Genomic DNA, 20,748 nt, shown 5'->3' with positions numbered 1-20,748 from the left:
AAGACCATTAAAATAATTAGGAATTAATTACGACGTTTAAATGCAATGAGCAATGCTGCTAAACGTTTTGATGTTCTAGCGACCAATTTGAGAATCCTACGTAATTATTTTAATGTCCAACAAAATTATTTTCACATCCGCATCTAGTTAAATTTTTTAAATACTTTAGCAAAACCAGTTTTTCCATATGATAATCATGGGACAATATAAACATCGAAAAATTTTATTATAATTTTAATATAATTTAATAACTTTAATAAAATTTAATAAATTTGTACCGAGTAAAATTTGATAAAATTTTACTAAATTTAGGACAAAAAAGACATCAAAGAATTTTTTTATGATTTTATTGTAGTAAAATTTTACTAAATTAAAGTAAAATTAATTTTGCTAAATTAAAAAATACGTTAATTATAATTATATTAAAATTTAAATTAGAAAAATATTTATAATTATATCAAAGTTATATCAAAACTTTGCTAAATTAAATTTCATTAAATTTAGCAAAAATTTATAAAACTAAATTTCACTAAATTTAATTTAGTAAGATTTTACTGAATTATACTAAAATTGTAAAAAAAAGTGTTCGATATCCCGCGATTGTTACAATTTTGAAGGTAAGAGAAAAAAAGGAACGTTACTCCGTCTTGTCTCTTTCTCCAAATAGAAATATTCTACACCTCGTTCCGTTTATTAAAATAAAAAAAAATTAATAATGAGAAAGTGTCACGGGGAAGAGAAAACGTCCATTCGCGTGGGCTCTGGCGCACGTAACGCGGGCACAATATCAATATTTTTTATACATAGTTATAATTAGCGTTTTTCCGTAATGCGTGACGCGCAATTAACGTCCCGAAGCCTTCCGAGTATCGAAAATAGCATGTTAATGGTCGCACGGGTCGGAGCGTGGCCTCCAGAAATCGAACATGCGTAGAGGAGCGTAGGGTCCGTCCCTTTTCCACATCGCGCTTCCTAACCTTCCTACACGATAATGCTCCCTTCGCTCCCTACCTTCCCTCCCTCCCCCCCCCTCTCTCTCTCTCTCTCTCTCACGCTCTGTCGTCACGTCCGTGCCGCGCTCCATCGTCCTTTAAGCGAGCGTGAAAGACGCAGCTAAAAACGACGGACCTCCGGATTCAATTTCCCTCTCGGAACACGCCGCGCGATATGCGAGATTACTGTTATTACACCCTCCGCAGAAGCCCGCACTGTTCGCTCAGGTAGCACGTTCCGAAGCACGCGTGTGCTTAACGAAGACATTTCGCAGAATACGAGGCTGCGACGACAAGAGAAAGGCCGCGAAAGGAGCAGAGATCCTGCGAGCGCGAGTGTGCCGTCCGTTTTTCGGGAAGCGATTTTCGATCGATTTCGATCGCTCCAATTGCCACGTCGACGCGCCCGCAATCAACGTCAGAATCGAGCTCGACGTCGGTCTCTCGTTCAACCGTATTGCCCGTCCACAACGCGCCGGGGATTCGCGCGAGACCTGCAGCGCGGAGCGAGTCGCTCACCTTCGTTCTCCGAGGAGACAGGCAAATAGGAAAGGTGAGCGACTCGCTGCCGTCTCTCTACGTTGATTCCGCGTGCGCGGCGACGTATATCCTCGCATTACACCGCGTGAATCAACGGCGGAACGGGCACGGAGTCGTGCTGAAATCGGAGCAGAAGGCGGCGGAGCAGTAACCTGAAGGGCGCTCTCGCGCGAGAAACGTCGAGAGACGACAACCTCTACGAATTCCCTTTCTTTCTTTCTTTCTTTCTTTCTTTCTTTCTTTCAACGTTTCCTCCTCGAACTTTGAAAATTGAGACCAGGAGGAGGAAAACGACGGCCCGACACCGTGCAAGGAGCCGGCGACGGCGTGCGCGGGAAACTTTCGCTTTTTTTTTTCTTTTTTACTTACAGTCGAGATGCTTCTTCTTGGGCCCGATCATCTCCTCCGTGGTGGCCTTGCAGACGGACTTGGCGAGGCCCTGGCCGGCGATGCTGTGCCTTGCGGCCAACAGCCTGTCGTTGATCGTCTGTCCCGCCATACTGTCCCGCTGTCACAGTGGCAGGCAGCAGTCAGTGGCAATTAGCGCGGCAGCAACTCACGACGAGATCGCGTGTCCTCCCTCGGCAATCCGCCCGGATCGCGGTCGAGTCTTTCCACCCTCGTGTACCTAACCGGTGTAGAACGAACGGCGGAGGAAAGCCGTGCGACTGACGAGGACGAAAAACGGGGGCAAGGACGACGACGACCACGACGACCACGACGACCACGACGACGGCGACGAATCCCGACGCGAGGAATATACCGATGGTCGCGAGAAGCGCGTGAAGTTGGCCGTCCTTGAGGCGACGCGGACGGGACGGACTACTGCGGGAGCGAGCGAGACTGCTGCGGGGTTCGGCACTTCGGCTAACTTCACCGCGCACGGACACCACGACACGATCACGATCACGATCACGGTCACGACACACGACACACGACAGGCGACCAGGCGCTTACCGCGCGAGGCGTCCGCGACGTCCCGCTCTCACCCCGATATTATACTTGGCCGCGCCGCGCTGCTTTTCCGGTCCTCTCCGGCACCTCTCCTCGCTCGTGCTCTTTCTCTCTCTCTCTTTCTCTCTGATCCTCCTGTTCCACCACACACAACCTCCTCCTCCGCCGCCTCCGCCTCTCCTCGTCCGCCGCCTCCGCCTCCTCGGCCGGCTCCTGTGTTCGCGTCGCTCGCGCGAACGATAACCCGCCGCGATTTCTCCGCGTTCCACCAGCAGCGGAGCCAGGCAGCTCGCGCTCAGCTTGCAACGGCTCAGCTGGACGGCGTGTACGTCGGCGGCTGACGGCGACAGCAGGCTCCTTCTGTCTGCCAAGATGGCGGCCGCGCTCAGTGCCGACCGTGCCGACCGCGGCGCAGCGCACCGCGCCGGCGCCGACCGACCAATCCCGAGCGCCCGCCGCCACCGGCCGACCAATCCCAAACGTTCGCCACCGGCTCTCGACCGGCCGCTCTGACGTCATCGCTGCTTAGCATAACCGAGATTCGAAGATGAAATCGAAACAAGAACGACAACGAGGTCGCGGTTCGAATCAACGATGGTTCTCTTTCGCTCGAATGACGATGAATATTTTGTTAGTTACCAGAGAAATACTTTAGCCACAGAATCCAAATTTAAAGCGACTTACGAGCGATATCGATGACGTGTGATTTTTCCTACAACTGGCCCCGAACTCCCGAACATCGATTGAAAATACGTTGTGAAGTTAGCGCTCGTTGCACGGCTACCAACGTGTACGAGTTGCAGTTCTCTAAAAATTCATGATATGTGAAAAGTTCAAACCTCTCGAGGTCTTCGATTAACTTAATCAACCAATTAAATTTAATAATAGCTAACTGCAAATTTAAAATTTATCGTATAATTTTCTTTTTTTTTCTTGTCCATTTTCTACCAATTATAATTTATTTATGTAACATGTAACATTTTAAATTAATAATCAGTTTTTTAATTAAAATATTTAAAAAATTAAGCTAGAAATAATCAGTTTTAAATTTTGCTGTTTGCAATTCATGAATTTAATTGAAAGATTAGCTTAATCTAAATTGATGAAACCTCAATTTCTTCATTTGTTAATAATTTTTTTCTATAACCATGAAATGTACTTGATTCTTCGAAAAGTACGAGAAAAATGCAGATAAGTGTCAAAACTTCTTTATATACATACGATATTGATGTATTCGTGTGGATCCATCGTGCATTTTCACTATTAATTTTATAGTAGAGAGGGCGTTAGTTCACGAACACGTTTTCAAGTCACGCTTCTCTTTTATCAGCTCGAAATTCACACTTAAATTTTATCATAAAAATTTTATTTAGGAATCAAATAAATAATCATTCTTAAGATCGCAAAAGAAAAAAAAGACATGTTTCAAATATCAATAAAAATTTTAATATTATTTTCGAAGTTAAAAAAAACAATCATAAATAACTAAAAACTTTTTTTAATAAAATAACTTTTAACAATATCTCATTATTTTAATACATCAATGTTTAATAAACGTAATCTAATTATCTTGTAACTTTTTTTAGAAGGTTATGTTTTTATCATATAATTTACACATCTGATGTTTCTTTTATGTCTATCAATCGTACAATTTCGATTCATTTTTCGGACCTTCAATAGCAATAATTGAACAATAATAAAACGATTGAACGATTAATCAAATCATTACAATCAGCGTAACGCTATTTTTTACCCTCCTTACGCAAAAATAAGTAACGTAAAATAAGGCGATTAAGATGTTTCGATTCCGTGCATAAAAGCAAATCTCTGATTCTGTGAAGTCTGAATCTTTTATGATCCGTTGATTGCTGCTTAAATAAATGATACGTAAAACATGGTTTGTATAGTTCACATTGCATACGCATAATATTATTTATGCGTAAAATGCCTGACCCTGATCCGAATCTACATCGGTCCCTGGAACATTGACTGGAGCGCCAATTGCGTCAGGCCGCGCAAAGCGTGGCGTCGCAACTCGGAGCGTGGTTCACTCCGGTTCAGTGCGGCGAAGTTGGCCGATAAGCGTGGTTGTGCGTGTCCGCGAGTTTAGGCAAGTTGGGGAGGTCCAGAACGTTCGACGGAGGACGCATAGAGAATCGCCGCCGCGTGCGTAAAGTCCACGTCCCCCATTGAATCCGGTGCATCCCGGCACCGCTCACCAAGATTCTGCGACACACACTCGGCGCGATCAGGAGGATGACGACGGTGGTCAACAAGGAGGAGGCGCGGAAGCGCCTGACGCCGCTGCAATGGCATGTGACGCAGGAGAAGGGCACGGAGAGGTGAGAGGCCACGCGCAAAACTCGAGTCGACTCGGTGCCAACATCCTCGAGAACACTCTCCACGTGTTCTCTCACAACGATGATAACGACGACCACTACGTGGTGTCTGTTTTTTGCGGTCGTTGGAACGGTTGCGCGAGCGAAATCGCACCGGGTTTCGATTCAGGTTCACCTAAAGGAGGTTCTCATCATGTCTCACTACAAGGAGCCAATCCAGAAAGTACGAATGTTCCTCGACAATGCTTCTCGAGGAGATTCCTGCCCAAAGCAGAGCTCTCATTCTTCCGCTTATACAAAAAATACCGCAACCCGCTTCCTGTTATTGCACTCGGGCTTGCTCTGAGCGAGACCGACGTCAGCTGATTTCTTAATAGGCGGCCAAACGCAATACGTGGAGTTGCGCAACAGCGATAACACAACGGGCACGACCGAATTATGCTAATTATATTGATGACACAAACGGATGTTATTCGTCGTCTGCTCCATATTTACGCAATCCGACTCTCGCCGCTTGGCATTTAGAGACGCTCCGCTTAAATCTCGAACACACTCTTACCGAAATACGTAAAAATAACACTTATCAATATATGTATCTTTTCATTCAATATAACTCCATGCATGTGAAAATTAATCCTGGAATGCTGCTATGAATAAATTTAATAATTTTTGTTATTAAAATTTTGATAGCTCATAAAATGTTTGATAAATTTTTTTACATGAAAAAAATGTTAGTAACGATGTTGGTTGAATTATTCTAACACTTTGCAACTTAAACGTAAAACATTAGACATAAAGTAAATATAAAGAAATGTAAAAAATTATTTTAAATATATGAATGAATTTTCATTCAGATTAGTATTGATGTAAAAGAAATATAAACAGCGTTTCAAGGTTAATAATCATAATATCAATAAGCTATTTCTGGCGAATAAAGGCCTTAGCAGGATGGCTAACTTATAACTTTAAGATTATGTTTTAAGTCTTTGTCCTTACACAGAAAAAAACCTTGCTTTGAAAATATCTTTATTTTCGAAATGTATAAATGAAATTATATGTAACATTAAGCAGATTATAATTTGCTTACATGAAAAAAAGTTATACATAATTTTTTATGAAGAAGAATATATTCTCATTGTTTACTAATAATTTTTATAAATTAAGAGAAAGAAATAGCAGAATGTTATCAAAACAATCATATTATGCTCTTTAGGTAACTGTTATGATAATGAAATGAAAATATACAAACATTACTGAAATTAAGATTATTAAATTTTTTAAAGAAGATTTTATATATTGTTGCTTATGTATAAAATAATTGTATTAAATAAAATATACGTTTAATTTTATATTACTTTTTTTCTGTGAACATAGAAAAATAGATCTGTATTTCCAAAATGTTAAATATTGAAATAATATTATATAATAATCAAAACAATAAGATTATATAACAATAAATAAACACACATAATATGTTCACATAAAGAAATTTTGTAATATTTTGTATAGTTTTATCAAGAATATATTCTTATTATTCAATAATAATTTTCATGAGTTGAGAGGAAGAAACATCAGATAGAACAAATGATATACATATATACAAAATTAGAATTTTTTATTAAAATTTTATCATTATCAAAACAATCAGTGTATTCTTTAGATGACTATTATTATAATATTGAAATAAAAATTATAATATTTTCATCAAATTGATTTTCTTTAAAGAGTAAATTATATATAATCAAGATTATTGTTTCGTACATGAGCAAGCAAATAATTTTTTATTTATATTTAAAACAATAATTTTTAAATAGAATATATTCATTTTAATTTAATAACGTTTGATACTGTATAATAACATATATTAATTATCTTGTGTCTAAAGTCTAAACCTTTAGAACTATGCTATTTATGATTGATAACAAACCGTTGTATATCAGCAAAAATATTTCCAACTTATTTTTATACATATTATAAAAGTACACAATAAGTAATATAATAATAAGTGATAATGTTTTGAAATTATATACAAGTCAGCTATTCTGCTAAGGCCTCAAGATTGCAATGTGACATAATTTCATCGCAACCGTCATGAATTAAAGATGAAAACGCGAAGTCACGTTTCCACGCATTTAATCTTATTGTTAGATTGAGGAATACCGAAATAACTTTTTCAAGAGCGCCTGTGGTTTTGCGGGTTCAGGCACGAGCGGTGCCTCACGGCCAGCGAGTTTAAAAATAAGCTATATATGTGTCACGGTTTGTACCCGCCTCCTTGTCACCGTTTCACCCCTAGCAGCCGCCTAGCATTCACCCTTTCCCCTGACTCATTCGTACGCTCTTTATTTGGGCGCAGGCCGTTTACCGGTTGCTACAACAAGTTCTACGAGAAGGGGACGTACACCTGCATCGTGTGCGAGCAGGAATTGTTCTCCTCGGACACCAAGTACGACAGCGGATGCGGCTGGCCTGCGTTCAACGAGGTTCTGGATCAGGGACGCGTCAAACTGACCAAAGACACCACTCACGGTAAGCCTGATCGCCGTCTCTCGACTTGTCCTCGTTAGCGTATTTCTTGTAATTCTGCTCGCGTTCGTAGAATGACACTCTCCAGTTCGCACCTTTATATTCATCTTCATATTCGTCACAATTAATATCGAGCGTTGTACAATAGTGCGCGGGTACATTAAAACTTTATTATTCAAAATAGATTTTTTTAAACTAGAGATGTGCGAATCAAGATTTTTTGAGGCTGAGCGAAGCGAATCGAACCAAATCAACAAAATTTTATCCGTCGAATCATTGAAACGCAACATTTAATTATTAACATAATTATTTTTATTATGTTGAACGAATTATACATAATAATATATAAATAAAAAGATTTCTATGTAAAAGAGAAAAATACTATTGATTAATTTAATATGATACAAAAATAATATGATATAATTTTAAATGCAATTTTATAAGATTGTTAATTAGTGTGATTTGTATTTGAAACTCTTGGATTCAAAATTTTCGAATAGTTCGGATCCTAGACATTCCAATCCTTATCCTACCTGATTCGATTCGATTCGTATTCAATAGTTCGCATATCTCTATCTTACTCAACACGTTGTACCTGCTTACTATTTACAAGATCATAATCGCAACGTGTATCCTAACTATTACACTTGCGTAACATGCATACTGAACCTATGCATACTAAACCTATCCTGATCACATTTCACTCTTCACTTTCTGCACCCGTCCAAAGTAGAAGTCTCTTTCAGTTTCTTATAAGATTAAATTATCTTTCCATGAAATTATTGCAAGTTCGTAGCGAAAAGTCATGAATATAATTACGCATTTACTTGTTCCTTGCGCCTCTTCCACTTATGACTGTAGAAACTTTTTTGTGTACATAAGTTCTGTTTAAAAGCAAATTTTTCTTACAAGAGAAAATCTATATTTGTTTCTACAAATAATTTTTTTCTATTGTAAACATAATGTTATGTCCATTAGACGAAAACATTCCTGTTCTCCTTTTGATACCTGCATGTACTCGCTTAGAGTGTGATTGTATTAGACTTACATCACTCTTAATCTAATATGTCAGTCGTACATTATGAAACATTGGAAATATGACCAATAGGATAGACAAAAATCTGCCGTATTGTTCAGTGCTGTATAAAGTTCGCATTGTAACACTTTTGCAGTTTGGCTCAGAGCAATCGAATAACTTTCAAATTATAAATCCATAATATAGATTTGTATTACAAACATCGATTTAAATAAAGCTTTGCTTTTAGATTGCCATTATAACTGTGCCAGTTGAAATAATGTTTGTTTGCAAGTGTGTTTCAGTACTCACAACTAAAAATACAAACTTACATTGTTTTTTATCAGTGAATATTTAATAAAAATAAATAGACTTTATAAAGTATTTAAAGTAATTCAATATAGTTTAGTAAAATATTTGTATGTATAAAAATATATGAGATTCAAATGCAATATGAGATTGCATAACTCAATATTACCAAGTAAGCGTACAATTGAATTGGAAGCGAATAACCGGTGGCAACTAACGGATAAAAGTCAGACGTAAAAATGTATATATATGTTGAAAAATACCGTTTCATATATGTACGCATTTCTTCATTGTTATTTTCTTTTAGTATCATGTGGATGTTAGCTGTCTCCTCTCACGATTGGATCAATTTTTAGTTCGATTTTCTTCTCGATCCAAGAACTTTTAGATCGCTTCTGTTATCTCTTGAAAACTGTATGTCGCGAAAAAAGGGTGTCGGTCTGCGTCTAATCACACTCTATTGTTCTTTCTCCCTTCGCCCTCCTTGATCAAAATCCTTGGCTACTACCACCACCGAACCACTTCACTCTTCATCACTGAAAATAAAAACAACAACACCACCACTGAAAAACGCGCGTCGCGTCGAATTAAATGGCGCCAACTAGTCGGCGGCAATCTACTACTGCTGATCGCAAACCCAGATATGGTGCGGACCGAGGTGACCTGCTCGAAGTGCGACGCTCACCTAGGGCATGTGTTCAACGACGGGCCGAAGCCTACGAGGAAGCGCTTCTGCATCAATTCCGCTTCCATAAGTTTCCATCCAGCGGGAGAGGAGAAGAAGTCTACGTAAAACCAGCCCTTTGTGCGCTTATTACATTCTACTATTCAATATTTATATAACGAGACCCGCGAACAGAATTATATTATCTCGTGATATAAATATTAAAACACTATGATGATGATTATCAAGATACCAAAATAGACTGTAAAGTGAGCTTGTTATTATTACAGAATATTTAATATTTTATCTTCTGACGATGCGCTATTGGCAAACGCGTTTCCACATTAAACTTATTATTTATTAAACATTCTATCGTAACTTTTAATTGTATGTGATTTTCATAATATATTCGCAAATTCTCCTTTCTATGTTGAAGCTTCTGTACGCAAGTTAAGAAATTTATGCTATTAATGTGAAAACAGAATGTTTCCGACCAACTTTTCACTTGTCACGAGAAGCTAACTCCATGTTATCAAGTCTCTTGAATCTCATTGTATACCGTCTACTTTCGATATTACAAATGTACATATCCGTATCAAATGACAAAGAATAGCACCCACGCGGGACGTATGTACACCACGCGATGTGAGAAAACGTGATACTGGATAGATGATAGAAATGTCTAACCAAGAGATATTATTTTTTCAATAAACGCCATATGTAAATACCTCCACCTATATTCTAACTTAATATATTAAATGAGAAATAAAATGTGGTACAGTCAATAATTTCTCATTCCTCGCAGTACCGTTAAGCAGGGCAGAATGTTTTGTATGAAGAAGAAAACACGTTTGTTATAAAATGTTTCCTTATATTGTAACGTTTCAAAACAAACTGAAAGGTGTTATAATACAATATATACGCAAAATTCTAGGCGTTATTTTTTTACAATTCATTACTCCTTTTCTATGTTTTTTTTTTGCATTCCCTCGCCTTGAAATTTTCATCATAAAAATTTCATGTATTACATATTCTTCCTGAGAGACCAGATTTTCGTCGAATGATTTTTCCGATAGCGATAAATGCTCTTTTTTTCTTACAAAAGTTAAAGTCGGATGAGCCTCCCTCCGTCTCGGAGGAAGGCTCATAATCGAAGATTTTTTTCTTTCTCAATCTCTGCAGTAAAATAGCGACTTTGTTACTATAGGCCTACTTCCTTCTTTCGCTCGGAGATCACAAAGCATTTTCAAAAACATCGTAAAATGCTACAGCAAAAAAGACATGCATACACACATTTAACATGATTCTTGTATTAGGAACATATCTTCAAAAACCTAAAAAAAAATGACAATAAAAAATACACGTAGCGCGCACGTAGCGAGATAATTAAATGCAATCTGGAACGATCATCAAAATACGCGGATGCGCAAACGGATGCAAAGTTGCCGCATTTTCTCGTTAAAAAATTCGCCTGCCCGTCTATTTTTCCTCAGAGCTACTCCATACGTTTTCTATACGTTTGCGTTTCGCGTTTGTCAATGTCAAAAATAATGAGTACTTTCGTGGTGCGATCACTTATTATTATTATTACGATAAGGCATGTCTGGTACAATTTTTGTACTTTTATTCACACGATGAAAGGGTCGTTCGGTTTTCAGTTATCAGCGAACGTATCTACATGCTAAGATGCGCGCTTCAATCCGGGTTCTGCATCGATCGGATGATAATTTCTTATGCAGGCAATTTTGCATCTCGCGCGACCCGATTCGCAAATAAAAAAAAAATTAGATGTTAATAGCTGCTAATAGCTGTTCTATTGTTAAAATAACTGCCATGAGAACAGAAAGAGATGAGGCTCTCTATCGCTCGGAGATATTTGTGAAAATGCAGGACCCCGCGTCTTTAAGTGTTTCTGATCGTCAACTTTAACCCTGAATCGCACCGTTATTTTTTTTTTACACACTCATACATTTCTTTTTAGTTAATACTACGACGTGCGCACGTTATTTTTTGTCTCTTAACTTGTCACGATCCGACCGACTTTAGAGACGGACACGCTAAAGCGGAAATTAATGCTGAGAGCGTATGCAACACACGTTCGCGGAATACTGAAATAGTCACGAATTTAATTTGTATACTCTATTTCATAGTCCCTGATTCTTTTAAAGATACGTCGCATTAAGTTCCTTCAGTACGCTAGCCCTAAATTCGGTCGTGAGCGTTGATACAAACTGAGCTGCTTCTTCTCCCTATCTCGATCAAGTACAGTCAGTACATTATAAAAATCTAATCAGGCTTTTTTCAAAAGATGATACTACGAAAAAAAGAAGGAAAAGAAAATAATAAAAACTCGTCGAATATTAAATATGCCTTATCATACGATTTCTCGTTATCAAACAATATACGGGTTTCCTTCTTTTCTTCTTCTTGTTTCGTACGCAATATAAGTTGTATCGTTAATTTCTCGATTTATAACTATCATATTTATATTCTCACAAGGTTTGAGTTAATATTAATTTATATATGAGTCCTATACATATATGTATAACAAAAAACTCCGTCGACCGAGCTGCCTATCCACCGCGCGAAAACTGGAAAGTCGAGAGAGTGTATGTCTCTCGCGAACTCTCAAAAGAAAAAAAAAAAATAATGTCGATATCGTCAATTATGCGGAACAGAACGGGAAATATTCATCCAGATGTTTCTTATCTCATTGTCAGTCTCGACATATCTCTCTTTCCTGTCATGCATGAATAGCTCACTCGTACAATTCCAACATCCTGAATTCTTACATTTAAGATAAAACGGACAAACTAATACAAATCAATTCGCAAATCTTGGAATGTACGAAACAAATTTTACACTATAATGATGGAAACGAGAATCGAAAATATAAATCTCAGAGTATATGACTACCTAAATCATTGTGATGTTTCTTTGGATTGCAAATAAAAGCCCAATTTGCAACCGTTGCCTATTTTGTGATTAAAGATGACTTTAGTTAAACTGTTTTATAATTTTTATTGATATTATAGTAAAAAATATAATAAAAAATAAAAATTTATAAAAAATTTATACCTGGGAAAAAGTTAACGATAAATCCTAATCTTAATTTAAAATTGTCGCTAGCAAAAGATTTATGTATTTTATATTCCGTTCACTAACAGAACATTATAATAAAATATTTGTACATTCTGCTGACTGACTTGCATTAGCTCGTTTTTTCTATCTTTTATTTTAATCGAGGAGTCGTCATTCTTTTCATTTTTCTTTTTCTTACATTTTTAATTTCGCGCGGTGGATATTTTCTGGTCGAATAATGTATACGACGTACGAAAATGAAAATAAAAAAAAACAAGATGATACGAAAATCTACAAGTCATGTTATCGCCTAAAGTAACTAAAAATATTTCCGATATATTCACTTTTCGATGACACGATGATACTCGGATGACGTATAATACAATATTAGGAAAGACGTATCTCGATAATGTTCGATGCAAATACAACCATACATACGGAACCACAATTCGTCCTACCACAAAACGTCAATTAAACTCCATTACATGTATGCGTATTCGATTATTGGTTTCTTCCTCCACTCTCACAGTGCTAAAACGAAATATTCCATATCGTTATACGGTGGTTCATAAGAAATCTAGCGCGAGTTTTTTTTTCTTCACGTCTCTAAACGACAAGACAGGCACTTTATAGTGTCACAAAATGCTTCTACGTCTGAACCTTGTTTTACACAGTTTCATTGATCTTCCGTTCTTTCTTTTCTCTCCCTTTTTAATAAGACACGTTAAAGACAGTTATACGTTGGACTTATAGCGAAGAACACACGTGAGATGTAGACAAGCGCATTGTCCTTGGGAAGATGTTCTTATCAACTAAGTAGTAAACCATGGTAGTAAGAGTTCAATGTCTTAACGTGTCTTTTTCTCTCTTCTTTCCAATGATATAAATGAGGGAAAGTATTTATCTCTTCATCATAAAGCTCTAAATTAGCGGCCTCAAACAAGATATGCATTTCTTACGCAATCGGCTAGAGCGAACTAATTTTCTTTACATTGAATATGAACGTAAAAATCGCGATATTTGTAAACGAGAAATATGCTAAAACAGTTTTTTCTTTAAGTATAAGAAAAACCTGAATCAACAACGAATCAAATGTTCATGTGATTGGAACGTGATTCTTAAAAAGAAAGTTTAAAACAAATTAGGCTACCACTTATACATCTATCGTCGCACTAATCAGACAAAGCACACTGAAAACATATTGCTCTGCTTCATCGCAACTCCCGTTTAAAAATACAAGTCTGACACGAAGACCAATTCTCTCTTTCTCCCTCTGTGATCACTCATAAAACAATAATAATATATTAGAATAGGTCCTATGTATACTTGTTCACATTTCTTTGTGGTATTATCTAATAAAGTTCTCGCTATAAATAATATGCGCTTTTTCGCTAACTCCAATCCTGCGAATTTTCTTCCTTCTTTTAGAGTTAGTAATACTAGTTTTATATTTTTAGAAAATAACTGACAATCTTGTGTTTCCTCGATGACAGTCCATCCGAATAATTGTGGCAAGAGCAACGTCACAGGCAACAGCATGTATGGTAAAGCACATTACACGTTTTATTTTCTCTTTCTTTTTTTTCTATTTCATTTGAAAACTAAGACTTTGTGAGTCCATCGCACCCAATTGTAACTATGGACTTTATCGAGGAAAACAAGGTCTCTGCCGTCAGATCGCTCATAGCTCTTTCTGATTTAACTTTGTGTTCGCGCGCTCGCAACGTGCGAGAATCGAGCATTTCTTTTTTTTAAAAACTTTGCAACCGTTTCTTCGATACTCCATCATCACAGTATCGAATAAGTTCTATCTATCTAACTATCTATATGACCTATATGCGTATATGGATATATGCATGCGTATGTGTATATATGTACATATGACACGTCGCATATTATATAATATTCACATACGATATACACATATGTATGCATACATATATATATGTATATTTATTTATATATATATATATATATATACGTTTATATTCATTATTTATTATATATTATTGAATTATTGTGCCGTTTCCGTTTTGGGAGGGTGATTCATTATTTCCTTCTTTTTTCTCGTATAACCGAACTCTTGGAGTCACGTTTTACGAATCTACAATCTAAACGCCACTGCCTCTTAATGACCTTTGGCAGCTTCCTTCGCCGCCATTATCAAAGGTGTTAACGAAGCAAGTGGCCTGGCTAATTTCAGGAAGGGATGCTGCAATTCAATTTAAACACACATCTCCAGTTAAATCAATTCGACCGAGCGTAGTACGCGTGTATACCGAATCACATTTCCGACATAATAATTGAATCGATATAACAAGAATCCCTCTTACCTTTAATAGCTCGGAAGCCGCAGACCGTTTCTCCACTTCAACCTCTAAACACTGGTCCAGGAAGTCTTGGAATATACCCGACAGTTTATCCTTCTCCTTGATCTCCGGTTTGCCGTTCGTCGCGATCAAATACAACGCTCGTAACGGATTTTCGTTCAAGTACGGCGGCTCCCCTTCGATCATTTCGATTGCCATTATGCCCAACGACCATATATCAACCTACGACACCAAGGTACGTTGTTGCAAACAATCGTGCAATGCGTATTCAATTCCTATTAATAACAATTGATATGTCAATATATATATCTACCTTAGGTCCATATTGCTTTCGCGTTACCACTTCTGGCGCCATCCAATACGGCGTGCCGACCATCGTCGTCCGCTTGCTCTGCTCCGGCGAAATTTGCGCACAAAAGCCAAAATCCGTTAACTTCACTCCACCGTCAAGACCCAACAGAATATTGTCGGACTTAATGTCCCTGTGTATAACTTGATTACAGTGAAGGAACTCGAGCGCTTGTAACACTTCCCTGCACACCGCGGCGATCTGACCCTCGTCCATACAAGTCTCAGTCACAACATCCGTTAAACTGCCACCTGGCAAATATTCCATGACAACCCACAGTTCCTCCCCGACTAAATAACTATCCAAGTAATTTACAACGTTCGGATGCTTGTTCTCCCGCATTACCAGAATCTCGTTTATTATAAGCTCTTTCTTTGGCTGTTGCGACAGATTCATTTGTTTTATTGCAACTTCCATACCGGTGGACGTTTCTATTGCTGTATACACCGTCCCCGAGGCACTGCAAGACAATTATTAATCAGTTAATTGATTCTATATTATATATGAAAAATCGTTTATCGGCTCCACTGTCTTTTGTCTTACCCTTGTCCAATCTTCTCCATTTTTGTATATTTTCTATTAGGATCTCCCACGCTCACGATTGTTCTAAGCTTCTCTAATATCTCGTCATCCGACATCTTCTTCTTTCTAGCCTTATCGCCTTGCGCTGGTCGCGTTTGATCGGTTGTTGTTGATGTTGGCGTTGCTTGATTCTTATTTCTATCTAACTGCGACTGATTCTGCTGTTGCTGCATGCCATTTCGTTGTGGCGAGCCCAACGTGGTCGTCAGCGGAGGCGGTGGTTCCTCTTCTATGGGTTTTGTGTACTGTACGGTGAAAGTCAAACGTTTCGAACAGTTAGTAAAATGTCACGGATAGCGGGACTAATCGAACGCGTATTTCTTAATCGCGTTCAAGCGCGCGAAGAGAGAAGAAAAAACTTACGATCGATTTCGTGCGTTCCGGTCGGGCGGAGATTGGTGGAGGCGGCGGCTCATCCTCCTGCTCCGAGCTAGTCGCACACGCATCCGTCGGCGTACTACTCGGGCTACTGCTGCTCACCCTGTAACGTTGCCGTTTCTCAGAAAAATATTTAGGCGACCGAGGGACAGGCGCGGCGCGTAAAAATGTAAAAGACTCACCTGCTTAACGAATGTTGAGAGTGAGAGCTGCCGGACGCCTGGGACATCGCCTGGCCGCGAATATTTCCCACTCCCGTGCCAATACTTATTCCCATACTTCGTGGACTACTCGCCCTTTCGATCGGAGCTAAAAAAGTATCGTCGTATTATCGTTAAGCTTGTATCAGACCATTGTGTTTTGGACATTGAGAATTGTGAATTGGAGATTAGAATTTAACCAATCAAAACGAATTAAAATTAAACTTATCTGATTGATCGAACTCTAATCTTCATTTCATAATCCTCCTCAATCTTCAATTTTAGTCTGATATGAACTTTAGTACGATGATTAACATAATTATTAAAATTAAAGCAAAATGGTATACCAGTACTCACCGACAACTCCAACCATTTTAGTTGTTGTCATGTACTTAGAGCCTTTTGCTTCCTTACTACTACTATCGTACCAATTTAGTACGTCCAACACAGCTTGTGGGTTTTTCTTCTGTTCCTGTTTGCTAATATTACTGGACATAAGTAATCTCGCCCACGCCTCCGGCATACCCTAACAAACAAAAGTATTACGTTAAAAAACAATTATCGTGTTTGTCACGAAACAGACAGGTGTTTAAGTAATTCGCATGACGAATCTGACAAAACAAGTATAATACTATTTTAAGTAAAATGCAATCTAATGTATTGATCCTAGATTTGATTTTTGAACATGCAACTATCATGTGTAGAAAAATAAGAATCGAGGAACATTTCTATGTTATTTGTAGATACTAAGAAAGTTCAATTACATGACAATCACAAATCTACATCTGTTCTAATTGGTTAAAGTTAGAATTTTTGCAAAATATTTAATACAACTATCTTTTGTAAATTTATCATTTTTCTATAAGAAACTTAGAAAGACTATTGTAACTTGGATATTATTTTTCTTAATGTGTATACGTGTATGAAAAGATGACTATAAAATTTTATAAATTTTAATAAAAATTACTGTTTAATTCTCTATAATTACTATTTGAAAACATGCAGTGTGTGTTTCAACTTTAAACCAAAATAATTTTCAAACAAACTTCATAAAGTTTATGTAATTTCCCATTCACTGTAAAAAATCATTCTGTAAGAAAGAAAAATAAATATTGTTGTATGCAACGTCGACTAAAGCTTATCTCAATCTACAAAAGCAACTATGTATCGATAAAACTCGATATACTAAAAAATTAGAAAATAAACATTTCAATGTTGTAAAAACCGCAACGAAAAGAAAGTGTCGAGAACCACGTGGTGTGAATGTATGTACAACATAAGGTACAAGGCAAACTAATTCATATTAATTTACTTACTTTCAGTGGCAGCTTGGAAAGAAATACGTGTCTTGTTAGTTTAGTCATGTGGAAATAATAAGGTATAAGAAGCATCGGACAAATTACCAAAGTACCGTTCTCGAAATGTTCTCGATGTAAATAGTGTCTCGTATTTTCATTTCGATCAGGCACGGAGAATCCATGTGACGTGTTATTAACACGAGAGAAGATGAGAGTAATTACAATATAAGTTACAAAATAATATAAACAATTGTTTCTTTTTTTTTCATTCATCTTTTCCATAGATAATCCGCACCGTGATACAACAGCGAAGCGTTAAGCAAGTGCACTTTGAATAATAGGTGTAGAGAGGCGACCTGTGCAAATCCGCGAGTCAAGGGAAACCTACCGTGAATTCGCCGGTCACAGCATCAAACCCAACGTGCACGGTATGCTCAAAGTTCGTGGGGTAACTGATGTTGGGCTTGTCCTTGTTCTCCTTCACCTTCATCTTGCTCTTCAGAGTTTTCTTCTTGCGCTCGTCGGAATCCGGCTCCTTAGGCAGTGGACGCATGTCCACCGGTAGATTAGGCGTTGATTCCCCCCTACAAATACAAATAATATTGTTATTAGCAGATCAATTACAGTCGAAGCAACAATTATCTAATTATTCTGTCAAATAGATTAAACATTATTCTGTCAAAACTTTGCATAAACCATTGCTACATATAATTATATATCATTATGACTTTTCAAAGAATGAAAAATAATAGTTTAGATATCTTTTTACATAAATAAATACTAAGGATATTTTCATTATGTAAATTGGACTATATATAAATATATTTAGATGTCCTCATAGTGGACAGTCTCTCAAATCTATTGGAGACAACAATGAGACTATGTCTAGACATCTTTGATGGTCTCCCACAACAGAAAGCCACTGAGAAATATATTTTTAGCAGTTCATAGCTTAATGTCTTTCTATTTTTAGAGCATACAGACTTTTATATATAGAAAACATAAAAGCTATGACAACCATGCTAGACATAAATTATTTCTGTTTTAGTTATTTGTGCTCATTCTTACTTATGACATTAGAAGATACTCATGTCCATCTTCACCAATGTAAATTAACTTCAACTTTAATGTAACTTTTTATTTTTTCTAATTCTTAGAGAAAAGAAGATAAAAAATTAATTAAATCAAGATAAAAGTTAATCCATATTGGTGAAAATAGACATAAGCGCAATAATCTTGAACTGCACTGAGAAATCGGCTGCCATCTCAACAATTTTTCTTCGAGTATAAAACACGAACATAGAACAGTTTACATAAATGTTTTATATAAACAAATTCAGCGGCATATAACGTCTACAGAAATTAAGACAAGATCAGTACTTTGTAGCATCCGATTCTCTCTTGACAGATCAATCAGCGATGTCAGATCACTCCAGGCAGGTAGCAACACATACCTGTTTGATGTCAATCGAACAGGGGGTGCGGGGGGTTTGTCTTCCTCATCTGACATGTTGTATCCGCTTCTGGCCCTTTGTTGCCAGTCTATCCTCCGTTGCTGCGTCTCCACGCCTTTAATCGAACCCGCGTTTCGTCCACGCGTACACACGTCTATATATACTCGTGCGTGATCGTGCCTCTCGTCGTTCCCTCACGGCTTTCACTTTCGGCACCGCAGATACCTCCCGGAAGAAACTGATCTCTGTCGACGACGATGACGACGACAATGACGACAACGTCGCTGCCGAGAGTCTCGTTCGTAGAGCCGCGAGATTCCTCGGACGGCACACCCGGCAGGTGAAGAGAGCCGCAGGTGGAGGTCCTCTCACCGCGCCGCGAGGACGACCTTCATCACAGAATACCGGGTACCGGCTGCGAAACCCGCGCGGGCCGAGTCATGGTAAATCCGGGGGGGAAGGATCAGGGAGAGGATCGGAGCAACTCCGGTGGCTTCCTCGTGGGTGTCGATCTCTCTCCTCGATCGGCGCTGAGAGACGCCGCTGGCTGCTAGCCGCCGTTGTCCCTTGCGCTCGATCGGGGTGGCTACCGCCGCCGCTGCTGCTGCTGCTTGGCTGTCCGTTCAGTGGTGGCGTCCGGCGGCGAGAGCACACAGCACACACGGGTCAATGTCGCGGCGAGAGCACGGGGCGCACTCGAGGACGACGGCGAGTGCGAGAGGAGAGAGAGAAAGAGAGAGAGTGAGAGCGTTTCTGAAGCGTGATTCACGCACGGGTGCAGACACCCCGCCGCATCCGCGGATCTTTCGCCTCGCTCCTCTCCCCTCTACCACTCTCGCACTCACTTTCCCTTTCCCTCTCTCTCGCTTCCCTCCGGTCACCTATCTTCCTCTCTCGCTCGCTCGCTCGCTCTCGCGCGTGCGCCCTTTCTCCTGCTCGCCCCTCTTGCTCCCGTCCTCTTTCTCCTCTACACTCCCACGAGCATTGCGACGACGACGATGATGACGATGACGACGACGACGACGACGACGACTCCTATCGCGTCTCGCACTTACGGACGAAAAGGTGCAATAACGGCGAGCAGGAGCGGAGAACCAGTGGTGAATGTAGATCCATCGCGGCCTACAAATTGTAACATAAATGTCGCTTTCTTCTCGGAAGAATTTTAAATGTTAAAAGAAAAATTTTTTCTTTAGACGCGAGGCCCTGTATAGCACCTTCTTTGTTTTACATATGTGCGCGCGCGTATATAATCCGGCTCCCTGACGCCACTTTACTCGCACGTCAATGATCCTACTTTTTTTTATTTTATAAGGGTCTCTCTTTCTCTTTTTTTTACAAAGGTCCCTGCCTTTCTCTTTTTAACTCCGGTCTTTTCGCCCAACTCTTCCCTACTTTTCTCCCTTTTCTTCGTTACTGCACCGACATTGACCGATGTCAAGCTTGGAGTTCTTCGCAATTTAACAGATTTAGCTCAGAGGAAGAAAAGATCGAGACAGCTTTCTCTCGCCGTTCCTCTCTACTGTCCAATGAAATATCGAAAGATATCGAGCATATATGCTGTATGTGTATACACACACACAGGGGCGCGCGATTATTCAACGTAAAAGAATCCTTATCATCGTCGCGCGATCATCATTATCGAGCGGGAAAGGTCTTCGATGCCGAGATACAGGATGGGATTTGACACCCTTAATTTTTTTCGTTCTGCCCGATAAGAAGCTCCGCGATTCGCCA

At 38.8% G+C, this 20,748-nt stretch overlaps 3 protein-coding genes across 7 annotated transcripts in view; 1 reads left to right on the top strand and 2 right to left on the bottom strand.

Moving 5' to 3' along the window:
* LOC105194874 (phosphatidylinositol-binding clathrin assembly protein unc-11) overlaps positions 1 to 2,618 on the bottom strand; it is a 42,612-nt gene extending 39,994 nt beyond the window's left edge. The window contains 1 exon segment of the mRNA XM_026136676.2: positions 1,902 to 2,618. Coding sequence (XP_025992461.2) covers positions 1,902 to 2,031 — 130 coding nt within the window. The 5' untranslated portion in view covers positions 2,032 to 2,618.
* Positions 2,619 to 4,493: 1,875 nt separating this feature from the next.
* Positions 4,494 to 10,267, top strand: LOC105194875 (methionine-R-sulfoxide reductase B1). Of its 3 annotated transcripts, none has more exons than XM_039447794.1 (3): positions 4,494 to 4,828; positions 7,182 to 7,354; positions 8,983 to 9,274. In XM_039447794.1, exons 1-3 carry the CDS (start codon positions 4,743 to 4,745, stop codon positions 8,997 to 8,999), a joined length of 276 nt encoding a protein of 91 aa, XP_039303728.1. In that variant the 5' UTR covers positions 4,494 to 4,742; the 3' UTR covers positions 9,000 to 9,274. The 3 variants fall into 3 exon arrangements, with proteins under 3 accessions (XP_039303728.1, XP_011158298.1, XP_011158299.1); XM_011159996.3 differs by lacking the exon at positions 8,983 to 9,274 and adding an exon at positions 9,281 to 10,267 and having other exon boundaries at positions 4,495 to 4,828; XM_011159997.3 differs by lacking the exon at positions 8,983 to 9,274 and adding an exon at positions 9,317 to 10,267 and having other exon boundaries at positions 4,501 to 4,828.
* A 989-nt stretch (positions 10,268 to 11,256) lies between these two features.
* On the bottom strand, positions 11,257 to 20,731 carry LOC105194876 (serine/threonine-protein kinase PAK 3). 3 transcript variants are annotated; one of them, XM_026136672.2, is made up of 10 exons: positions 19,012 to 20,731; positions 17,946 to 18,141; positions 17,576 to 17,587; positions 16,617 to 16,785; positions 16,242 to 16,368; positions 16,045 to 16,153; positions 15,643 to 15,926; positions 15,064 to 15,559; positions 14,754 to 14,972; positions 11,257 to 14,632 (listed from the first exon to the last, which is right to left on the bottom strand). In XM_026136672.2, exons 1-10 carry the CDS (start codon positions 19,065 to 19,067, stop codon positions 14,549 to 14,551), a joined length of 1,752 nt encoding a protein of 583 aa, XP_025992457.1. In that variant the 5' UTR covers positions 19,068 to 20,731; the 3' UTR covers positions 11,257 to 14,548. The 3 variants fall into 3 exon arrangements, with proteins under 3 accessions (XP_025992457.1, XP_011158300.1, XP_011158301.1); XM_011159998.3 differs by having other exon boundaries at positions 16,045 to 16,162; positions 19,012 to 20,730; XM_011159999.3 differs by lacking the exon at positions 17,576 to 17,587 and having other exon boundaries at positions 16,045 to 16,162; positions 19,012 to 20,728.
* Positions 20,732 to 20,748: the final 17 nt, after the last annotated feature.

The sequence above is a fragment of the Solenopsis invicta genome, chromosome 4, assembly GCF_016802725.1.
Source record: "Solenopsis invicta isolate M01_SB chromosome 4, UNIL_Sinv_3.0, whole genome shotgun sequence".
NCBI lineage: Eukaryota > Metazoa > Arthropoda > Insecta > Hymenoptera > Formicidae > Solenopsis > Solenopsis invicta.
Note: the sequence above shows the minus strand (reverse complement) of the source record. Positions and strands in the feature narration are given on the sequence as shown.

What these genes read in the sequence shown, in the direction of transcription:
- LOC105194875 (XM_011159996.3), top strand. Translation starts at nt 4,743, where the DNA reads ATGACGACGGTGGTCAACAAGGAGGAGGCGCGGAAGCGCCTGACGCCG. An exon ending in CAGGAGAAGGGCACGGAGAG is followed by an intron (nt 4,829 to 7,181) that starts GTGAGAGGCCAC and finishes ATTTGGGCGCAG; the next exon opens with GCCGTTTACCGGTTGCTACA. An exon ending in GACCAAAGACACCACTCACG is followed by an intron (nt 7,355 to 9,280) that starts GTAAGCCTGATC and finishes GGCGCCAACTAG; the next exon opens with TCGGCGGCAATCTACTACTG.
- LOC105194876 (XM_011159998.3), bottom strand. Translation starts at nt 19,067, where the DNA reads ATGTCAGATGAGGAAGACAAACCCCCCGCACCCCCTGTTCGATTGACA. An exon ending in GTTCGATTGACATCAAACAG is followed by an intron (nt 18,142 to 19,011) that starts GTATGTGTTGCT and finishes TTGTATTTGTAG; the next exon opens with GGGGGAATCAACGCCTAATC. An exon ending in ATGGAGAAGATTGGACAAGG is followed by an intron (nt 15,560 to 15,642) that starts GTAAGACAAAAG and finishes ATTGTCTTGCAG; the next exon opens with TGCCTCGGGGACGGTGTATA.